Source organism: Pyrgilauda ruficollis, unplaced genomic scaffold, assembly GCF_017590135.1.
Source record: "Pyrgilauda ruficollis isolate IOZ18807 unplaced genomic scaffold, ASM1759013v1 scaffold2, whole genome shotgun sequence".
Taxonomy (NCBI): domain Eukaryota; kingdom Metazoa; phylum Chordata; class Aves; order Passeriformes; family Passeridae; genus Pyrgilauda; species Pyrgilauda ruficollis.
In genome coordinates this window covers 30,395,282-30,418,239 of record NW_024519206.1, presented here as the reverse complement: position 1 = coordinate 30,418,239, position 22,958 = coordinate 30,395,282, and the positions used below count along the sequence as shown (strand labels likewise).

Genomic DNA, 22,958 nt, shown 5'->3' with positions numbered 1-22,958 from the left:
TCTGATACTTAAGAGTTGGTGATCTGTGCTTTCTATGTCATGCCAATGAAGAGTGGCTTAATGCTGTTCCTTAGACCAGAGCTAGTTGAATGAATGGCATGTGAAATTCAAGCACAGTAATCTTGGTTCAGTCACAGCTCTATCTTCTTCTGAGAATTTGAACCATAGGTACGCGTACTCTTTTTGTTTTGTTATGAATGGAAAATAGTATTATACTACCAACTCTCTTCTTAGTTCCTAGGTTTCTTCAAAATTGTTCTATAAATTCAAGAATGTCACTTAATAGAGCTTAAAAACAAGAAGAGGTGAAATTATTATGTGACAGCCTGATGCTAAAATAATGTTCTGTTTACGTGGGTCCAGAAAATCAAGTTGCAAACCTGTCAGTGTAGATGGAATGTAAAAAAAATAAGAATTAAAAAGTTAAAAAATAAAATCTGCTATTCCTGTAGGAATGTGAGCAGTGACTTGTTGAAAATGAAATCCTAAAAAAAAATACTTGTAGGCTTACAAGGCTAATGCAATTACTGTGGGTACATGGTATTTCTTGACTTCACACTCCAAGGAAGACTTGCAGAAACACAGGGACATGAACAGTCGTGTTAGTTTGGTTGTTGGCAAAACAAACCGTTGTGAGATTCCTTGATACATCTGATGGTTTCCCTGATGTTCATGATGCTGCAAGATGGTCTTGCTTTGCTCCTGCTTGGATGAAAACATAAGTAGGTAGTCAGAATAAGACTTTTTGCATTTCTGTACTATTGTACTGCTCCTAGTGTTTTCTTCCTAAATCCAACCTAGCCTTCAAATAAATCTGTGAAATTCTTGATAAGCCTCCTGTGTCCTGCCTTTTTCCCAAACACTGGGAGAGCCTTTCAGTAAACACTTGCAGTTTCCTCCCTTGTTTATCTGCAGATCCTGCCATGGACTCCCTCCCTGCCATGAATGCAAAACATGGCAGCAGGACCTGTTGCTGTCAGGAGAAGAAATATTGCTCATTGTTTGCTTTTACTCTCTCTTTGCATCTTGCTTTCTGTTGTGTCTTTCGTTTTATACTTTGATAGTCCTTGTTCCTTTCCTGTGTAGTGATTGTGCAGCCATGTCCTGGTTCATGATATGGGCTTCTGGATGCAGCCAATGATAAATGAGCAATAGCAGTCATCCTGGCACACTTTCTGTCAAACTCTACTTCTGATGAATTTATTTCCTTTTTTTTTTTTTTTTTTCCCTGTGGTGCTAAGTACAGCAAGCAGCTGTCTACCAGCAGAAACTCTGGAGAACCAACTTTCCCACTGTTGATTTTTCCTTTAGTCCATATGAATTTCTCCTTTAGAGTAAGGGGCAGATGTACTTTGCCTGCTCAGTTGTATAACACACCATTGGTTGCTTTTCTGCCCTGAACTCATAATGAAGTAACCTAAATGATTATAAAAGCTTTAGTATCAGCTTCATTTCATTTTAATAGACCAATAAAAGCAACCAGTGTGCAAGCTGCTGGCTCCAGTACTTCTGCATAAACCATTAGAAAAACAATATTTCTGGCTCTTGACAAAGGAAAACGGCAGTGACAAATCCAAGAATTTGCTCTGAAAAAAAGTCAACCAAGTGCCATTGAATCCAGAGAGCCACCCATATGCACGCTGGCTGCTGTGAGCTCTTTGTTTGAGGTTGAGAAGTCGGCACTTTCTCATAATTTGTTTTACATTCTGGCTTTGTCTTCTGTAAATATCCTTTGCAGTGTTTCCAGCAATGCTGGCAGCTGCCTAGGCACCAGAGGAGCTTTCCCACTTAGCTTGCAAGCACAGAGATCTGACAGGTTTTGCATTTTATGCATGAGACTGGCTCATCCTAAACTCTCGCCCTGCAGTGCTAGCAGATTATGTATTTGCTGCACTGTACCTCATGTGCCAGGTATGGTATGTTGGCTTTGAAGAGCAGGAGTCTCCCCACAGGGCCCAAAGGAGCCTCAGGATGTCTCTGCTAGAAAGCCTCTGGTTGCCTCGCTGGTTATGGGGGTTGGGAAAAGGAGCATCTCATGGGACCCAACACATGGAGCCTTCTGTACTGAGCAACAACAGCATCAACAACAAAAATCCTGTGAACCTGCTATTCACCTAAGGTTTGTTAAGTGTGTCTTGAAGGTTGCCTATACAGTTGTTATACTGTGCATTTCAAAGCATGCAAAATCTGTAAAACTACCTATCCACCCTCAACAGATATAAACTAGTACCATCTGCTTATATATTATCCTCTAGTGTTTTGCTGTGTCAGATAAACAAAAGCAGTGCTCATGCTGCATGTCTGCATGGGCAGACAGTGGTCTGGTTTCAGACACAGCTGCCTGTGAGGGTGGCTGCACCCTGGTAATTTCTGTTGAATGGTAAACCTCACAGATGGGCAGGTCAGAAGACCTCTGCTCTGCTGACACCCTTTTTCTGGGTGCTTTATGTTTAGGCTTTGCCTGAGACTTCTGCAAAAGCAAGACAAGATTCTGAGAGCTTTGGTCCCCTCTTCGTGGTCTCTTCCTTTGTTTTCCTTATTTAAAGCTGAAAACAAAAACTCTGCCTTTTTAATTTTACTTGCTGAATTTAAAGATGTCATGATCATTCTTTTCCAGGAAAAGCTCTCATCACTTCAAACTTTCCTGAGATAGACACTGAGTGTGGGTCCTCCCCAAAATGTCTGGTCAACTGAAGCAGTTATAAAATGTAGTATCAGCTAGAACAAGACAGATGCTGGAAGAGGGATGTAGATGACCTCAGGGACAGTGAGAGGATAGGAGAGAGGATTAAATTTTCCTAAAACAGAGCTCAGAAAAGATTAATATCTCTCTGTTATGTGCTATGTTCTGGTAGTTGTGCATTAAGTCTAATAAGGGAACTGAGGCTTCTTTCAGTGCCCCTGTAACCCTGAGGAGCACTTACTTAGTTCATATCGGCTTTTCCTTTCCATCTCTTTGCTTTTGCACAAGTGGGTGAACAGCACAGCATCATCACGTTTCTTGCTTGTCCAGATATTGTTTCTCTCTTAGGATTTGTTTCACTGTTCCTGTAGCACATCTCCCAGTCATCTAGATGGATGTGGTTGCATGTATACATTTTTAAAATTTAATTATTCTTTGATTCATGTTCATCAATGTCATTGGCAGCAATCTGAGAGTTCATAATCTGGTGTCCTGGCATCATGTGCTTCTCTTCTTGCTTCTTTAGATGGATCTTTGTATTTCTTCAAAGCTATTATACTTTGAAGAATGTTTGTCCTGTTGTTTCCAGTCTCCTGATATCTGTTCTGGTTTAAAGCAGACATTTCTAACCCATTAAGAATGCCTTTACTGTGATAGCTAGACTTAAATTTGCAGAGCTGATCTGAAATAGAACAAGAATTTCCAAATTATCATCCTTAGTGTCTTGGTGCATTGTGGGTTTGTTATTTTTAGTAGTCTTTGCCGTTTAGTTGTCAGTCTCACATTGGTGATCTTCCTTTCCACTGCCAAGATCAGCTGCTAGAGTCAAGGGGTTATGATTGCTTTAACAAATGAGCAGGGAGCTTTGTTTTTTTGATGGTTGCAGACAAAAAAGTTTGATATTTCATTCTCTTTGAACAGAGTTATGGAAAGTCAAGCACAGAAACATGTAAAGGATTTCAGCAGTATATCACTGCAAAGCCCTGCTGATTTCAGTTTCAAAGTGAAGGATTTCTCCTGGCGATGTTTTCTTTGTTTTCTTTTTGTTTAAATGGACATTGTACTGTTCTAAGAGCAGTCCATATGGATGTGCCTGGAATATGTCATCGAATCATCTCACAGATCTAGTCATTCTGGATGTAGGGTTTCATTTTGGCTTTTCCCCTGCCAGATATACAGTGAGGCGTGTTTTCTTTCCTATTTTTTTTTCCTACCACTTCTCCTACTACTCAAAAGAAAACACAGTTAGCTCTTTAGTAGTTACCTGGTGATGTAATTGCAAGCCCTGAAAGCTTCTGGCTGGACTAGGCTTGAAGTGTGACATCCTCTAGTCCCTAGATTTCCAAACTGTCATACAAGCACTACTTGTGCATGTTCATATTGGTGTAATGCCAACTAAATTCTCCTTCCAAACCCTCTGTATAAAGTGGTTTGTCAGCCATGAACAGGGTCTTGTTTCACCCATTCCACACATCACCTTCATGTTGCAGTGTGTGCACGAGCATTGCTGTGGTGCCAGGTGTGTGATTCTCTGTTTCTGGAGGTTTCCTCAGTTTCCCTTGTTTTGCTAATTTTATCTAGTTTTGCAATTTCTCTGTGGCCAGGTAGTTGCTCACTCTGTTGGTAGCTTTAAGACTAGATTTAAAAGCTGAATAAAATCACTTCTGTGATCTAGCTTCTTTCTTTATAAAGAAAACAAAATATGTCAGGAAGCTGATACCTTCTCAGAGAAAACAGTGAATGATCCCATCAGAGACCTCTCAGTAGCAGCCACTCCTGCTTCAAACAATGAAGGCTCTGTCTTTTTTGACTGGGGACTGTATCCTGGCAGGTCTGTACCTGGCTGGACGGGTGCCTGTATGCCTTGATACATTTACTGTCCCGTGACGTGACCTATTATGTGCAAATATCATCTGTCACGGGAGCAGCCATACGTGCAGGGACTGAGCTGTGGACAGCCAGAACAAGCATCTAACGTGAATAAGTAGTTCAACCGTGTCACTACTGTCTCTGTAGACACCAGAGGGATATGGCTTTGCTCTGTTAAACAGCAGGGGGAAGGGATCAGGAAGAACACCTTCTCTGTGCAGGATTAAGTCAGGGAGAGCTCAAAAGCCTGGGGAACAGCTGGACACCAAGCTCTCTCCAACAGGTTCTCCATAGCTTTCACCATTGCTTTGGCCCTTTGCAGAAGATTCCACCAAATCCAGCTGGCTGCTCCTCCTCCCCCTGGGCTGAGGGCAGGAGCACAGTGCTCTTGGCTCTGGGTGTCTGCTCTGCCTGCCTTCAGGTGCTCAGCAATGATGGCTTTGCCACATCTGTGCTGTCAATTGACTTTTTAAGCAGGATTTAAGCTAATCCCATTCTTTACCTGCAGGAAGGCATAGGGCTATGTGTGAAACTATTATTTATGTCTGCTTTTCAACCCAACCAGTCTATTTTCTTCCCCACTTCCGTCACATTCAGTGGGCAGTTTATTGATATAGAGCTACCTGAACCCAAATCTCTGACCTGTTGAGTGTTGGATTGAGCCTTTGCTTTTGCGATTGTTGGGCCAAGGCTTGGATTGTTGGGGCCTTTTTTTTCCCTTCCTTGAGTAGATTAAAGCCATATCTGAGCATAATAGAGGGCTCTTGGCAATATTACAAGCTCTGACTTACTTAAAATTTCTATTTTTCTCCCTCCTTAAAACTGTAACTGGCCACATTTTAAATTTTGCTCTGTCAGTGAGCCCTTAACAACAGGAGAATAATTTGTTTTTTTCCACTAGGTATTAACTCCTAAGTGCTCTGGCTTTATGACCTCTAGCTGTGCCTTTTTGTATGGGAATGAGGCAAACAAAGCCCAACAAGATGGAAACTGTATTTCCAGGAATAATCAGCCGTTTCCCAATTTCCTTGTCACTTCTGAGCCTTTGAATGTTAATCCTATACATAAAGTCTTAATTTTTCTTTTGTACTTCATTGCTGTTGTGTGTGAATTTATGAGCATTGTCTCTTTGCTAATTCTGCTCAGTCTGGTTTGAGAGTGGGTATGCATGAGAAGATGCTTAGCAACTGAGGGCAGAGCTTCAAGAGGTGTAACTAAGAAAGCATTACTGCTGCATCTGACTTCAGTGTTTCAAAAGTGGTTTTAGTATTTAGATTCTCCTTGTCAAGCTTAAGAGGCATGTTTTGTTTAATTTCTTTTCTTTTACAAATACCGAGTACTTTATTGCTTTGTTCTGTGTGAAATTTGGGAAATTCACTCATCCAGACCATACACAAGTTGGTTTATTCAGGGAGATAAGTGAGCAAAAGTTCCCTGTGTAAATCATTTCACTCCAGAAACACCCTATACTTAAAATAGAAAAATCAGCTCTTCAGCTGTAAAAGTGTTCTCCATTTCATGAATTTTTATTAGGCACATTTTTTTCCTGCTAAGCATGCTAGTAAGTCTGCAAGCCTGGTCTACCCAGTTGGGGAGTCAACTAATAGCATTAAATGAGAAACAAAAAGCTCAAGAAAATGTTTGGTGTGGACATCCAGTGGTTTACATCATGTCCTCCTTCCATTTCTCTACTTGCTGTAGTCATTGACTTGCGTTTGGCATTCACATAAGCTAAAATATCTGCCTGCTGCTCAGATAGCCTTGTGCCAGGACTGAAACTGGAGCATATTGTTCCATCATTAAACAGGCAACATTGAATACTTTGGAAATTAACAACAGCTGCAAGTTCTTCAGCTATTTTTATTTGTACTGTAGCTCTAATTTTTCTAGTGTGTTTGTGCTGAAGTCAGAAGAGGAAAGGAAAATAGATCCCCCAAGAGGCTGATTTTTTGTTTTTAGTTAAAAAAAGGCAGTGCCTAACAAAAGCATCCATAAAACAAATAGTACCAAGGGTTGCCTAGCAGTTTTCTCAGTGTTGTGTGGGCCCCTTAGTGTGGTTGCTGGTATGAATTTCTGAGGACTTTAGTGGCACCTTAGTGCATGGTGAGGTAATAGGCACTTCCCACAGTCAGTCCTCTCCTTTAAAAGTCCTGCTACTAATAGCATCTATCTTAGCTTTTTGAAAAGATTGCTGGCAGCAAACAATTTCCATTTTATTTATGTTTTATGCTCCTAGTCAGAGTTATAAGCCTCAATCCCCAACAGTGACTCTGTTTGGTGCTCTTTGGATGAGGCCCTGAAGTCAAGCTAGGAAAGCTTTAGAGGGTGATTTTTAAACAGGATTTCTTAAGTATCCTTCAAGGGTCCAGTGGCTTGAATTTCTTCCCATAAGTCTCATGATCATGTGTCAGGAATGACAAGGCAGAGCCTTATTCTTTCTGAAACTTCAAGAAAATGCTCCTTAGAGCAACTGTAGGTACCAGGCATAAGTGCACTGTTTCTTTATTGGAAAAGCAATTTAGCAAGAATGTATTTTTTCCCTTTAACTGAAGAGAGAGGCTGTCCAGTTCTTTGCTCTGGTTGTGTGACCTAACTCATGGCCAGAAATCTTTTCATTGGGCTGGACATCATTTTAGAAAACTGCATACCGCTATAGGAATTCACAGGCATTCCTTTAAAAGTGTTGAATATGGGTTGGTATATTTCTGGATTTGAGTGGAAATTAATAAAGGTGATGGTTTGCTGTTCCTACTCAGTAACTTAAAATTTTAGGGGAGAGCTAAACCTGTTCCCCCTAACACTGTCCCCTGTGAATAGTAAGAAGAGTCTTCTTTGTATATGGAGCCCTATTGACATATTTGAAGGACTGAGCTTTTATTCAGTATCTGGTGTCTGATTTGGGAGTCTCTAAACTGGTGAAAATTTCTGCTACTTTAGATGAAAGTGGCTTTATTGACATGGGTTAGCACCCTTGCATCTAAGCTATTTGAAGTTTTCATCTTCTCTTTGAAAAAGAACAGTCGCAAGCATGTACCAAAGGCAAGCAGCCTCTCAATGGTGGGGTGCTAGGCTTTTCCTTTCCCAAGTTAGAGACTAAGCACACTACACAAAAAAGGATTTATTTCTTTGCCTTGCACTTTGGGAAGATCATAAAAAGATTACTGCCCTGGGCTTGCATGACGAGCTGTAGCTAATTCATGGTGTCATGTTTTCATCTTGGAAAGGGCTCAAGGTACAAAACTTGGTTGTAGGTGAAAAATTGGAATTGCTGCCTTGCATGGAGGAGAGGTGCACCAGGTATCTGTCTGTAGTGTAAAAATGACAAAGCCAGTGGAGTTGTCCCTTCATCAGTACCTTTGCAAGATGATGTCATTCCTATATAGCAGCCAGTAATTCAGGGACTTCCTCTGTGATTTCTTTGGCTGCCACCCTGTTGTTTTCGATCCTCTGAAGCCTATTGGGAAACATGCTGGGAAGAAGGCTTGGCTGTGGCTCAGAGTCAGTGCCATTCATTTCAGTTAGCCCTAGGTTTTATTCCACTTCATATATTTCTTGTTTTCTTGGGCACGTCATTGTCTTCCTCACTTCTCTGCCCTGGTGCTCCTATTCTTTCTTTCTTTCTTTCTTTCTTTCTTTCTTTCTTTCTTTCTTTCTTTCTTTCTTCAGTATAAAGGCTCCTTTGCCTGACCAGAATTGCCCTGGAGAAATGTAGAAGCATTAATGCCTTTATACTGCAGTGCTGTGTCCCCTCTGAGATGAACCCAGCACTTGGAAGAGCAGCTGGCAGGTCTGTGAAGAGAGGGGCAGCAAGCCAAGCCATATCCTGTGAAAGCAGAAGCAATGCCCTTGAAATCCCTAGAATTACCCACTACATGCACAGGGATTAAATTTTCTCTGAAAGTTCAGTTCATGCAACATTATCAACACTGACCAAAATATGCAAGTGTGTCTGTGCTCATCTCTGAGCTCTTGGTGCTATTTCCATCTCTTAGTGTGGGCAGGCACTATTAAAATCCTCAGCACTTTCAGTCTAGTTGAATAATTTTCTAGCTGCTAGGTTTATAAATTAAACATTTATGGCCATATCTCATGCTATTATCCATCCATAGCAATACCTCCAGGCAAGGTTCTTGAGCTTTTTTGGAGAGTAGGCTATGTGTTAAAGAAGAGCGAATGTTTCATTTATGCCTCACCTTACTCTGGCACTTCTCAGTTGCAGAACATCCCTGAGGTAACCTCAGATATTTCTTGGGAGGAAATAACCTTAGTAAGAAAATTTTTGATATCTGTGTTGTCTGTGTCAAAGGAAGGACCTGAGTTCATTGCAGCATCCCGAATTTTTTTTATGTCTTTTCAAGTAACTTCCCAACACACAAGTAGGACTTATCATCTTCAAGCTGGAAAAAAAGAAAGCATCACATGAACCAAAGACCACAAGGGTGGTAGCAAGAGGTCCGGCAGTGATAACTAGGACATTTGCATTTTAACTGTTATTAATGGAAGCTGAAAGCCTGATGGTGTCCCAGAAAAATCCGTGTGTATGGACAGATGTTTGAACGCGGGGCACGCACTGATTAACAGTGAGAGGAGGCATGTAACAGGCTACTCACATCCTGCATGTCCTTCATCAAGTTGTGAAGTGAGTGGTTTTAGGGGTGAAAGGAACTGTGAGCCAAGTTGTGGCTTCTATACATAACCAAAGAGGTTATGCAAATTTGCCTGCTTATGTGTATCCAGTATCTCTTAAGAATCTTAAGAATATATTTTTTCTTCTTCCAGGGAGCTGTTTTGAGTGTGATAAAACTCAGGTGATAAAGCAAGGAAATGATTCATTTAGAAAAATGCTGAAGCTTGTGTGCATTTGGTTTAAATGAAGGGATTTGTCGCATTCTTAGTGGTTTATGTTGAAATTGGACAGTCTGGAACATTGTAGATTATTGTTTAGGTACATTCAGGCTCCTAATAGAAGAAAAGCAAATATTAAGTTCTTGTGTAGGAAGTTACTTCATTTGGAAGAATGCTTTACCATCAGTAGTCATTGTTACTTGCCTGAAAGGGTTATGTCTTTATTTGCTATTTTAGTCCTTTAACAGGAAATATCCAAGGACAAATGCTTAGTATTTCTTCCTGCTCAAATAAGTAGTTCTGTTAGATTTGTCTCACTGGAATTGAATAATCATATGCTAGTGCTATGGTAGTGTATATTGGACTGTCTGAATAAGAGTCCATTTAAGTTCTTACTTTAAATTAAAAGGCATTGATGTTTCAGTCTACCTGGTGGGTGTCTGTCTAAAAGCCACAACACAACATCTCCCAAAAAGCTTGAACTGACATGTTAAACAAGTACAAATTACATTCAGTTAACACTTCTGCTGTTTCTTCCTGTGAGGAGGGTTTTGGCTTGAGACAGAGATGTGTTTGCTGCCGATCAGTAGGAGCTTCAAGAGACTGTGTGCAGGAATAGAAAAATGTGATTATTAGCCTGGGATGAACCCAAACCCATAAACTCCTCCCAGTGTTCCAGTAACTGAGTCCCAGAGCAAAGTGGTTTCTGGGCTGTGACATGGAGATGATTGTGTGACAGCCCTGTTTGATGAGCCAGCCTTGCAGAGCAGACCATGCCTGCCTTTGCTGTGTTACTATCTGAGTATCAGCATTTACTGCAAGGCAGTTAGTCTAATGTAGCTGGAACGAATGAACTAAAGTTTCCTTTAGAACTGTTTCTCCCTTCCCAGTACAGTCATTAAACCAGACGGGACCTGTACAATCAATTATACGTCGTTGCTTTTGCCTTGACAGACTGAATGGCCTTGTGAGAGTGTGAAGGGCACAGTAATGATGGCTGTTACTGTAAGTGTGTAGGTAATAACTGACTTCACTGTTAAGCAGGTGGGAGTTGGCCAAGTATGAATCTTCCCCCAACAAAGCATTCAAGTACATGTTTCTTATCAAAGAAGACCTGGATTCTCACTTGCCAGGGTTTTTTAGAAACTGCTTTTCAAATACCAGAATGTTTCCAAGGTAACCTCTTTAATCTCCACTGTGTTCAAATGCTTACTAATTTAATATACACATGACATGTGTAATCTCATTTAAAATTAACAGATGCTCCTAAAAACAATCCAACACTAAACATGATAGGGTTCTAGAATAACCTCTTCAAGGTGAGAACTTGTCTTGGCATTTCTTACCTTCCAGGTTACAGGAACAGTACTTAGATAATATGTCATTATTATTGATTTATTTTGTTCCCTGCACCACTGGGTATGTGATTGCTGATGGACTCCGCATCTTTTTTTTTTTTTCTTCTTTTTTTTTTGAGGCTGGGGATTTGATATCTTCAGTGTTACAGATGTTTTCAGGACTTCTAAGCACAAAGCATTTTGATTGAGTATTTGCAGTTTTGGAAAAATACCTCAGAAAATGGAAAAGATAAGAGTCTTAGTTGAATAAAAAAATGTTTTGTTTTCCAATAACTCCTCATAAGAAGGATCTGAGGAAGGTGTGCATCCCTGGATTAAATGTCAGGAATGAAAAATAAGGGTATTAGGGTGGGGAGCAAGAGTTGCCGTGATTATGCAGCTGCACTCTGTCCTCTCAGCTCGCGCTGTCTCTCTCTGTGGAGCAGATGAGCACATGGGGGGGCTGCATAACATCAACAGAACAGAGCCTGGGGAACTCCCAAAGCAACTGTTCTCTCTCCTAGGAACCATCCAAGAAATCTATTTTCCTGCATCCTTTGAAGGGCCGTCATAACTTACCTAACCAGCATCTGTAGTGCTGTGCTTTTAAGTGCCTCAATCTTGTCTGCACCGCAGATGACTAAGAAATTGAGTCTGAATTCATCTTGTTTTGTGCAGTCTTTCTTTCCTTTGGTTTTATTAGTTTGGTAGACGAAAGACAACCCCTAAGGATTTAAGTCCTAGGTAACTTAAGGGCTGTTTTCTTTCTTGGGATGGTAAACTGGAAGAACAAAATGCATGTAGGAAACAGGCAAATTTGCCAGTTCAGCATGGACTGGCATCGTTTTAGATAAAAACTGGGAAACCGAAAACTAGACTTTCCCCTTAGTAGTACCCTAAATAGCATCAGTTCCCTCCAGCAGGAAGTGCCCATTCAGGGTCGAGGTTGGAGATGAACCAAGCTTCCAGTTCTTAGTCAAAGGAAAGCTGGTTTGGTGTCTGTGTTCATGGTGCTCATTAGAGGCATAAAAGTAAAAACATTGTATCACCAAATAATTTTATGTGGAAAATTTAATTTAGGTTTGTTTTTTTTTTCATTTTTAAAAAGACTGAGGGTGGAAATAGTGATGTCCTCATTCTTGGCATTGTCTTCCTTTCAGTTCCTGACAAGTGATCCCTTCCTCCCATGTACCCTACTTTACGGGTTGTTTTATGATGTGACTTGTTCTGTAGTTAAGGAGCGCAAATAATAGTACCCTTGATTTTATTTCTCATGCACATATAAAAGGAAAAAGAAGAATTGCAGCAGCTAAATTCAGTTTTGGAGCTGTGGAACCTATCCAGTACCATTTGGAATGGATCGGCTTCTGCAAATGGAGTTGGGAAAATGTTACATCTGTTTCCTTGCCGTTGGAACTAAAAAGTCTGCCACTACCCCCTGGAAGCTGCAGAGACTCCAGTGGAATGTTGAGTCTGTTTTGCTTTTCTTGGGTGAAAATGCCTTCAGTATGTGGCATGGCTCATGCTTTCTTGCAGGTCTAATATTAGAACTTTCAGTGCAAGGTCAATTCCACCAGGAAGATTTAAATGCTCCCACTCCCCACCTTTTATGTTTGTGCAATTATTGCTGCATTCATGGGTGTAGAAATGAAAGAAAGAAGGTAAAGCAAGTCCTAAACTTCTCTGATATCGAGGCTCTCTTGGCACTTCAGCAAGCATCGTGTTTGACATTCTGATGTAGAACTGAGCTGGCTATTTCACACAACTATGACAACTGTCATAACTACGCTTTCCAAACAGTTTGGAAAAGATTGAGTACAGCTGTTTCATCCAAGGCAGTCTGATGGTGTTTTGGGTTGATGTGAAGTTGGATATCAGTCAGCAGCATGCCCTGGAAGCCAAAAGGGCCAGCTGTGTCCTGGATGCATCAAGCACAGTGTTGCCAGCTGGTCCAATATCCTGCTCTACACTGCATTGAAAGGTGTGGCTCCACTTGGAGTCCCGTGTGCAGTTTTGGGTGCCACAATATTAGAAGAACATAAAATTATTGGAGAGCATGAAGAGGAGGGTGACTGAGGTGGTGAAAGACCTTGAGGGCAAGATGTAATGAGAAGCAGCTGGGATCACTGGTTTGGTGGAGCGTGGAGAAAAGAAGGCTGAGGAGTGAGCTCATGGAAGTCTATAACTTCCTCAAGAGGAGTAGTGGATGGGGAGGTGATAATCTCTCTCTGGTGACCAGAAGTAAGATGTGAGGGGATGAAGTTGCATTGGCAGAAGTTCAGACTGGACATTAGGAAAAGGTTCCTCGCTGAGAAGATCTCTGGCACAGCCTATCCAGAGAAGTGGTTGTGGCACCAAGACTGTCAGAGTTCAGGGAGCATCTGGATGATGCTCTCAGCCATATGGTGTAATGTTAGATAGTCCTGTGAGGAACAGGGACCTGGACTGAATGATTTTTATGGGGCCCTTCCAAGTTGCGATGTTCCGTGATTCTATGGTAGTTGTGCTTATTAATTTCTCATAGAAGTGCTCACAATGCAAAGATATAATTAGTAGGTGTGGCTGCTGTTAGCAGGTGTAGGTGAGAATGGAGAGAGAGCTGAGAGCTGTGTGAGGTGATGTGTGTGGGTGAGGTTTGGTGTAGGTGATTTATTGCCCCGGTCGGGCTGTGGGGAAGGTGCAGCAGCACCGGGGCACTGCAGGGAGGGAGGACGCTGTCCGCGGTGCTGAGCGCCGGCCCCGCACCCTCCCTGGCGTGGGCTCTGAAATACAAGGGTGCCTTGCTTTGCCTTTTATTTCTTCCTTTTTTTTCCCCTTGTATATGGATGAAGGAATTATATTCAATTGAAATTGTATTGTTCTGGGACTGAAGCGCATTTGCAATTTGCTGCATAATGGCAAAAAAAAAAAAAAAAAAAAAAAAAAAAAAAAAAAAAAAAGAAAGAAAATTAAACAAATAAATGAGTCAGGTTCCTGAAATGAAATGGTAAAATGGAATGCAAGGGAGATTTGTATTTCTTCTATGGGAAAGGTTAATAGATCTAAATGTAAAATAATGCTTTGTGATGGGAAGCTATCTAATGCTAAACCCACATTAATTCTAAATAAAAATATGATAATTAATACATGTGCTCTGAACAGCACAAGAAGTAATAAGAATTAGATGCTTGTGCTGAAATTTTTGCTGTTGCAAAACACACATTGATTAATTCAAGGTGGAAAAGTTGTTTCTTTTATAAATCCTATTATCAGAAATATTCTCTTCTTTCTTAGAGAACAGACAAAAAGTCTAACCAAAAGCAGTTGTCTTAACCAAAAGCAGTTGTCTTAACCAAAAAGTTTTAACCAAAACCATTTAATTTCCTTATGAAATATATGAAAATCATTAAATCATTGTTTACACTGTGAGCTGTATGACTTTGTAATCTTGGTGTTGGTGAAAGAAATGTATAGCCAAAATAGTATTTGTTCTGTTTACTGTTGAATGGGAGGGAAAGGTTGATAAAGGATTAGCATCCTTTTATACAAGAGCTTCCTGATGTATTCTAATTAGTTCATTAAATAAAAATACCTTAACGTAATCCTGAGTTTTAGTAAAAGTTGCTCCTGTCTTTTGCAATAAGGGTATATGTTGAAATCACTGGTGACATGGCTTGCTAACTCAGTGTCTTGGAATAGTTTTGCAGATGGGCAACTTTCACCCTTAGCTGTTAGCATCACCAGGGAAGAAGTAGGGATGAATTTTGAAGGCTAAAACAAAGTGTGTTTTCTCTAGCAAACTGTTTTCACCCTTAGGCTGCTCTTTCCAGATTCAGGATATACTGTGTCTTACTTTAATGGGTAGTTTGCCCTTTTCTTGGCAATAGAAGAACAGGATGCCTCATGTTCTTGTGTCTGCACATACAGTCTTTCAAACTTTCAGCACACAGAAGTTCTTCTGATACAGCCCAGCTTGTATCTCATAATGCTTCCAGCTCTTGTCTAGGCACTGAAAGGGATAGTGTTCTGAAAACTGAAGCAGTTTTAAAGGTCAGATCCCATAAAACATTGTGATTCTTAGCCAATAATGTGCCTTCTGGAACTGCTTATTTAGTCTGGAGTTGCACTGTAGACTTTATCTTCATTTTGTCTGGGCTTCATCAAGTATTTGTCACATGCAGTGACCAATAAAACCAGGGAAGAGCTGAATTTTGCAAGTGGCCTTCTGTAAGAGAGGCAGCAGGTATAGATAGTTGTTTCTCAGATGCTGTGGAGCCATATGGTGAGAAAGGTGTTGTCCTTCCCATTTTCTCAGTTTTTAGTTTGATCCAGCAGTATGGAAGACAGAGTTTTGGCTCTGTGTTGGAATAAGATTGTATAATACTCAGAAACAATAAGATACTTATAGCATTATACTTGTCAAAAGCATTATACTTCTAGCTCTTTCTTCCTGTTCATCTGTGTATTAATCCGAGCAGACCCTCAGAGGCGTAGCCACAGGACTGGCATGTGGATCATCTTGAACCCTAATAATGTATAACATATACCCAGCTAAGTGGGAGGTTACAGCCACTAAGCAGGTCACCCCAGAATACCAGGAGCCATTTCAATTGCATCAGTGTGGCAGGTTAAATACCTGTTTTTGTTCTTCTGAATCTACCTTGGATCCTTATAACTATAATACATAATGGAAAAGAAAGGCTCACCCTCAGTTGCTGGTAACTAATAGGTTTTCATTGGCCTTGTGACTGATAATAGCCTCCTACAGAATCTGGCTTTGAGCAGATGTCACAAATTCACTCTGGATGTCCCTTCAGCATACAGATAGCAGTCACCCTCCATCTGCCCTCCACAAGCATGGCTGTCTACAGCAAGCTGCTTTTTCCATTGGTACCCATAACAGAAATGGACTGTACTTATACTGGAATATGCATATGGGGTTTTATTTGCTTTTACTTTTTTGTTTTTAATTTCCAAACCTCCACTGAAGGCACTGGCTGTGAATCTCTTGATTACAAAGAGTAATTAATTGATCAGTTCTACTTTATTTTTGTTGTCCTGTGGACTGAGATATCATAATGTGCAATGTGGAGGATATTCCTACTAGAGGTAGTATTTCTGTAAATGCTGCAAAGCCTGTCTGTGGAGTACCACCTGACATTCAGTGAGCAGGCTGCCTGCTCTAGCATCCCCCACACCATGTGCATACATATGTATTTTGTGTTCTGTATTTTCTAGTGTGATCAAAATCAGTCTTTGGATAATGTTTCAGTAACTCCTATTTCTCATTGTTCTTACTAGCAGCCGTAACATTTGCAATATCAATCTGTGGCAGGAAGCAGGTGTCCTTTTTAAAAGGAAATCTGAAATAATTTACAGGCCACAGAAAAGGACAGCTTGCAATTCACATTGCTACATTCTTGCAGAGAAAACAGGCTACAAGACAGATGCTGATTTATTTAAAATCAAACTAACAAAAAAACAAGTCTTGTGTTTTTTCTATTTCTCTCCTTTTCTTTGCAAACTTAAGGAATGTGTTCAAGCATCTGGCTAATTCACATACCATTAATTCTCTAAAGATTACATATGCACACCTAATTAGACCTGCATAATTTGTTTTAAAAATGAATGTACTCTCATATTTATATTTCATAGCTGTGCCAAATTCTTAAAGGGCATAGAAGGGAGAATTTTATAAGAGAAATGTGCAGTAGTCCTTTCCCTAGAAAAACTGGAAGTATCAGTAGGGCTGTACCTAATCTTAGTTATAAAACCGTACATACACTGTTTTGGCTATTAGTGAATGGGTAATTGGCTTTTAAAATACATGAATGAGTGCTTGTTAGAAAGTCTGAGATACAGCCTGTCTTCATATGGGAGCTGGCAGGGTGGGCACCCATCCTGATGTGTGAGGTCCTATTGTATTGCTGCAACATGACTGATCTTCCCTTTGCATCTGGTTTGTGGGCTGCAGCGAGTTCCTGCCAGCTGTGGTTTCTTGAGGATTTAATAGTCTCAAACAACTACAAGGACATGGCTCTCCAAAGGCTGAGAGCCTGATGCTGCTGGCATATGTCTCCTCTTACTCTTGTGTGGCTCTCCACCAGCTTAGCTAGTGAGGCCAATACCACTCAGAAGAATAATTTGGATCTTGGCAAGCGGCGGATTATCATAGCCTTCTTCAGAAGATATATGTGGGGTGGGAAAAGCTAATCTGTACTCTGACCCCTGTTCATCTCTCTGGGGCCTGAGTGCTAAAGGCACTCAAATCCTTAGTGGCAGTGACATTCTCGACTTATTCTCAGCAGCGAATTCCTGTGAAGTCTGCTAACCAGCAGTAGAGAGGGTGGTTAGTAGCCGCCTGCTTTGTGTCAGGCTTTCCTGGAGTAAAGTTGCCATGGAGATGGGTGGGAGTTTAACTGAGCAGGGAGCTCGGCGGTTTGCCCTTGTGCGTGTAAATCTGTCTGACATGTCATGTGGATCAGATTTGCCTCTGCTGCTCACATTTGAGGTCCACTTGATTTTTTTTGCCTGATTCCCATGTAGGAGAGCTGAATAACTGCCATGCAGTATTCATAGCACTGTGATATTAAAAGAAGGCAGAACTGGGATTGGTGCCTGCTCTTCCAGGGCCAATTTAAAACTAAATCTGGACACCAAAGGATGTTTAGAGCAGGTATCTAAGCCCTGTAAGCTGGAAGGAACTTTCCCAGGCTGGAGCCTTTCTTGTGACAGCGGTAAGCATATTGGCTGTCTGAAAAAGAGAATTATCTAGAGGCAGAAACAGAAATCCGACAGTTAGGGAGATGTTGGAAGGTGGAATCTTCCCAATTCATTTTAGAACTTGTAAAGCAGATTAAAATATGGGGGGAGAGTGCTGAATATAAATGTCTGCTTTACACTTAAAAAGGGTGTGCAGGCTCCATGTGCTCAGAAACATTTCTGGGAAAACATCAATTAAAATGCTTGAGACTGACAAAAGGCTTCAAGACTGTTGAGGTAAATGGTGACTCATACTGGCTGAGAAGCAGGAAGGAAAAACACTTAATGGCAGCGCCACCCCAAGCTGTAGTCTGAAATGAGGCTTCCCAGGGGGTTGACCTGCAGACACTGGGATTTTAGCCAGTGTCTGCTGATCTACAGCCTTGAAAGGTGAAGAGCCAAAATATTTTTCGGTGACTTGGCAGCATGCCTACTGGGTTTTTCAATGCATGTAGGTTTGCATGGTGTTATGGAGAGAAACTTGACATATTTCTAATTTTAGAGTAAGAGGAAACAACCGGGTGGTAAAACTATTTGGAAGGAAGGGTTAAAAAGTTGGAAGCTTTGAAGGAGGGGGACAAAGAGGGAATAAGGCAAATGCAGAGATGGATCTTTGAACACCACTTGCTTCAGCAGAAGCTAAAGAGTCCTCCTGAATATACTGCCTGGACTGTGGCATCAGTTTGAGAGGGGAACAGGGTTTCTGCTGTTTATCCTAGGGAGAGAGGACTGGTCCGTCCAGCGTAAGCTAAAGTATGTGCGTCTCAAAGGCTGGTGTGAGCCTGTTGTGTTACTGGAAAAACGCCCCATCACGTGCATCAAAAGCATCTTCTCCTCCTCGTCTTCCCTCAGTCTCCTGTACCACTCTTAACAATTTAATCCATGGCAGTTTGTCTTTACAGGCTGTAATTGATCTGTCTGTGATTTAGCTCATCAGACACTCATTAAAGAGTTTGCAGCCTTTTTTATTCATGAAGAGTGAGAGTCAAGTATCTAAAACCACTTTGTCTTTGTCTTAACTGGATTCATTTAGTATTCTGGGATTTGGGAAGGCTAATAAACTTAAATGAGCTATTATTTAAAGGTGAGCTGCCAAGTGAACATGAAGAATGATCCAAATGCTGGCAGTGTGCCAAGGGCTTTCTGTTGTCAGGTCTCAGGTGTGAGCAGCAGTCAGAATTGTTGCTAAAACCCCAGATATTCCTCATTGTTCTGCAGTGGGTGTCCCACAATGCCCGGCCCATGAGTGATGGGATAATACAGCTTGCAGGGGAGCTGCTGGAGCTGTGTCTGCAGTGAAGATGGCATTTTGTGCTAGTGATGTCAGTGGGATACACAGAAATATTTTGTGCATTGTGTAGATCTTGAGCTTGACATCTGGTTTTCTTTATTAGGGGCCGCTATTGTTGCGTGCTGCTGCCTGTGCTCTGGCAGTGCCCGTAAGGATGAGCACTTCTCACGTCGCTGGCACACACGTGCTGAGGAAATGCCTGTCCCGTCCTTTCACAGGGATACACCGGCAATCTGCAAAAGAGAACAATACCCCTCAGCTGCAGAAAGCAGTTTCCTTTCCCCACTATTTTAATGAACACTTGAGACATTTCCAAGCTGTAGGAAGAGGAGATGGGATAGATGGTTCTCCATTCTGCTCCTTCCTGATGCCGGCTCTGCATGTCCACACTTCCAGAGAGATGAATAATTCCCTGTAACTGTTGAATTTACTGTGTAGTCATATGCGTAGTAACATCAAATTGCTTGTGCCTTGGATGTCACGTAAGAGGCTATAAGCGCCATGGGCTCTTAAGGTGTCTGTGGTTTTGAGGCAGCGGCTCTGCCAGGGAACACATGCAGCTGGATCCTGGGTCAGCGCCAAATGTACTGACTTTGTTTGGGAACTGTGGGAAGCTGCTGGGGCCCCACAGACAAAGGCCTGCGTGAGGGATCTGAATCCTGGCAGGACATGCTGCCATTTACGTGAACTGACTTCCCACTTGCTGTGTGTATCTGGATTGGGAAATCTTTGGGAATATAAACCTTTCCTAGCTGCTCGGAGTCACAGTATTTATAAATACTCTAGGCTTGTGTTTATAACTGTAAATCATCCTATGTAAATATTAATACCATATTTTTCTTTCTTTGTAGTGTACAGATGCCAAAAAACATTGCTGGTACTTTGAAGGATTATATCCTACATATTATATGTAAGTAGTAATTGTTTTTCTTTTTCAAAAGAGAATTAGATTCTGTTGGCTCCTAGACTGTTACTCTTTTACTAAGTATACTTTTTCTACAACTCATCTGAGACTTCTGCAAATTCAAAAAATGAAGATGCAGTAAACTTTTGTTTCCCATTTTCCTTATTAAAAAAAGTGTACAGATTCATTTTGCCACACACCCCAGGTGACCTTTCCAACTGAAAACAAAACTCAAGTTCTTGAACAGCTCTTATTTCAGAACACTGAAAGGAAACATAAGTAGACCAGTGTGAAGACAGTTGTCCCTTTGTTTTGATCAAGGACAGGTAATCAGACAAAATACCAAGAATGCTTTGAAAGTAACTTTGTCCCTGTGCTAATACTGTTGTTTAATTTAGAGAGTTGAGATTATTTGTTATCCATGGCATAACTGTCCTTTTAATGTGTATGCAGTGGCATCTGCATACACATTAAGCTTGGATGTGAGCCAAATGTCAGTGACCTGTAGGTGTATGACTGAGGCTCTCTCTAATTGCAATTTTCTGTTTCGTATTGCCCGCAGCAATGACAAAAAAAGTGGAGGAAATATGTGGATGGGAGATACATTCGATGTGGGTTTGGGGGCAGAAAGGAGATAAACATAGTGAACTTTGTACCTCGATTGTATAACTTTATAATTGCAAACAACTGTAAACATAAGTAAAAAAAGAGAAAACAAAAAAAGCCAAAAAAATCACCCCCCAAAAATCAAAGTGGGGTGGAAGAGTATTAGGTTATCTGTTCCCTGAGCAAGCTCTTTCTTGTTGAAGGATTGGAAATTACTGTAACCCTTATGCTACCCAAGAACTTCCCTCCCTTTTCCACCTCCACTTCATCTGCCAGAAGCAGGAGAGAAATGCTAGAGACAAAAAGCAACCAGGAAGCCAGTTGCAAAACAAAGCCCACAGAAAGAATGAAACACCATGATTTAATCATCTGTGATCCTAGATATTAACTGCTTAGGAAGTATTTGTGCCTAGAACTCACTGTCTTTTTTTCAGGTGACTGAAATGTTGAGAATTACTCATAAATGGTTGGCCAAAACAGATGGGGGAATTTAAATAAGTTCATTTTCTTTGCATGCTAATAACAACAGAACTTTGGTTCCACCTACATTTTATTTTGCTTTTCTGCAATGTGGGAAAGAAGCTGGGATGTCACAAAATTACACAAATCCCACTGTACCTTGACATTCAGGGGTGTGTTATTCATCATCACCTTGGTGTTTTGCTTACATTTCTACCCATGTGCTTTCACAGGTAGAGTTTGTCTCCCTTGGCAATACAAAGGGGTGGCTACTTGGAGATTGGGTATTGGTTCAGACCCTTTGTGTACATACAGATTCCTGCAAAAGAAAGGGCTACAAAAAAAATCCTGTTGTATATTGACACAGTCAAGTCAATCAGAAGACTGTCACTAGTTGTTGCAATTGTTTGTTTTGTGGTAGTTACTGCAGCACTGTGTTATCCAAGTCATTGCATGAAAGTGTCGTGGTTGCCACTCTCCTGAACAGTGCAAGTCAATGGAAAAAGGAAGGGGGAAGGGGCAGGATGTGTGTGCTCAGCAATTGTCCCAACAGTGATGAGTGTCATGTTAATGCTAATGTTGTTGTTGTGATTATGAGTTTAAGTGGACAAGAAGAAACACTAGGGAAAGATGATAAGGATTTGGGGATGGTAAAGCTCAGAGGACAGATACTATGTATGACGAGTGAAGGAATAAGGAAGGGTGTGGGGAGAGGGCATTTGAGTGCACAGGAGCCCAGTAGGGTTGAAGGGGGAATGCCTCAAAGCAGTAGGAAGGTCGTGCATGTCTGTGGTGCCTGGGCTGCTCTACTTTGTTACTTCTGCAATTTCAGTTTCTGTTGTCTAGGGTCCCCAGCTGCTTCCTACCTGTGCTGTCTTTTCACACCTCTGTGGTGGAGGAGAGGCACAACTCCAATCTTAATATCTTAGGGCAAAGTCCCATTGCTTCAGTACTTGTTTGACCCTTCACTGAATTAATTCAATTTGCTAATCCCACAGAAAGTTGTTCATTTTAGCACATTCAAGTCAGTGTTGAATCAGCTTGGTATAGTTTTTGGCAAACACTGGTGAAATGGGAGGAAGGGAGTATTCTGCATATTGTGGGGGAGGAGGCATGAATAGCATCGTCTCCATCAGCATATGGCTACATGTTAAATTATCTAAAGGCATAATACATAACTTTGTCCTGAGAGTGCCTCCTCTGTATGAATCTAGATCTGGGATGTGCTGTAGTGAAATGGGTCTTATTTTATCTTACCATTTCTGTAGCAACAGTCCATATGAAGCAGATATATTTAGATTTATATTTAAAGGAGTTTGCAGTAGATTCCATTTGTTTCTATCACTGATTTTGTGAACAACCTTTTTTTCTCCCCAGTTAATATACGTAGTCTCTCCTTTCGTCTCAAGACTATCTTTGGAGACTTACAAAACCCAGCAATGCAATCCTTTTTAATGATTTTCCTGTGATTTCAGTCCCATGCTGGCACTATGTCACATCTCTCACGGAGACAGTTGGTATTATAATGAAAAGGTTGGCGTGTCAGCTCAGAAATGCCAAGTGCTGTGTCTATTCACAAATGCAGTGTGGCATGCTGGGACCGAGGTATCCCTGAGCTGGCCCATCTATAGCCTTATCACTTCTGGGTAGGCACATCCTCCTAGAAAGTGCCTGCCTCTCTTTAAATGATCCAGAGTAATAGAAATCTGGTGGACCGTCATATAAAGTGGTGGTTTGCTTTTCTCAGAAGTTTAAAGAAAAGATAGCTGAGTTAATCTTTCCTATAAAGGCTCTACTTCAGCCATCCAAAGACAGATAAGAATGTGTCTGCTAAGCCAGAGGAACAGTGTGCCAAAAGAAGTGTTCTGGAAATTCAGCTATATTTGGGTGGGTAAAACTTGCAATTATATGACAGTTCCTATTTTGGAGCTTAAGTTTTTTTAGTGTTTTTTTAAATTCAATCTGCTTTCCAGTATAATAATTTTAAAAAGAAAAATCTGTTAGAGATATTGTTCAAAACTTTCTTAAAACTTGTCTTTTATGCTTTCCATCTTAACAGCTAAGGCAAAGATTGAAGATCACAGTTCCAGAATGTTGTGCTTGGTGCCCCATGTGTGGAGACACGAGTCTGGACTTTATGTTTTCAGAAGGCTGGTTTATTTTCTTATGATATATATTATATTAAATGTTACCTTTCAATTATACTAAAAAATAGAGAGAAAA

At 41.0% G+C, this 22,958-nt stretch overlaps 1 protein-coding gene across 1 annotated transcript in view; it reads left to right on the top strand.

The window, feature by feature from the left end:
• Window positions 1–22,958, top strand: part of VOPP1 (VOPP1 WW domain binding protein) — a 63,761-nt gene that overhangs the window by 25,618 nt on the left and 15,185 nt on the right. The window contains exon 2 of the mRNA XM_041466726.1: window positions 19,618–19,676. Coding sequence (XP_041322660.1) covers window positions 19,618–19,676 — 59 coding nt within the window. The remainder of the gene's footprint in view (window positions 1–19,617; window positions 19,677–22,958) is intronic.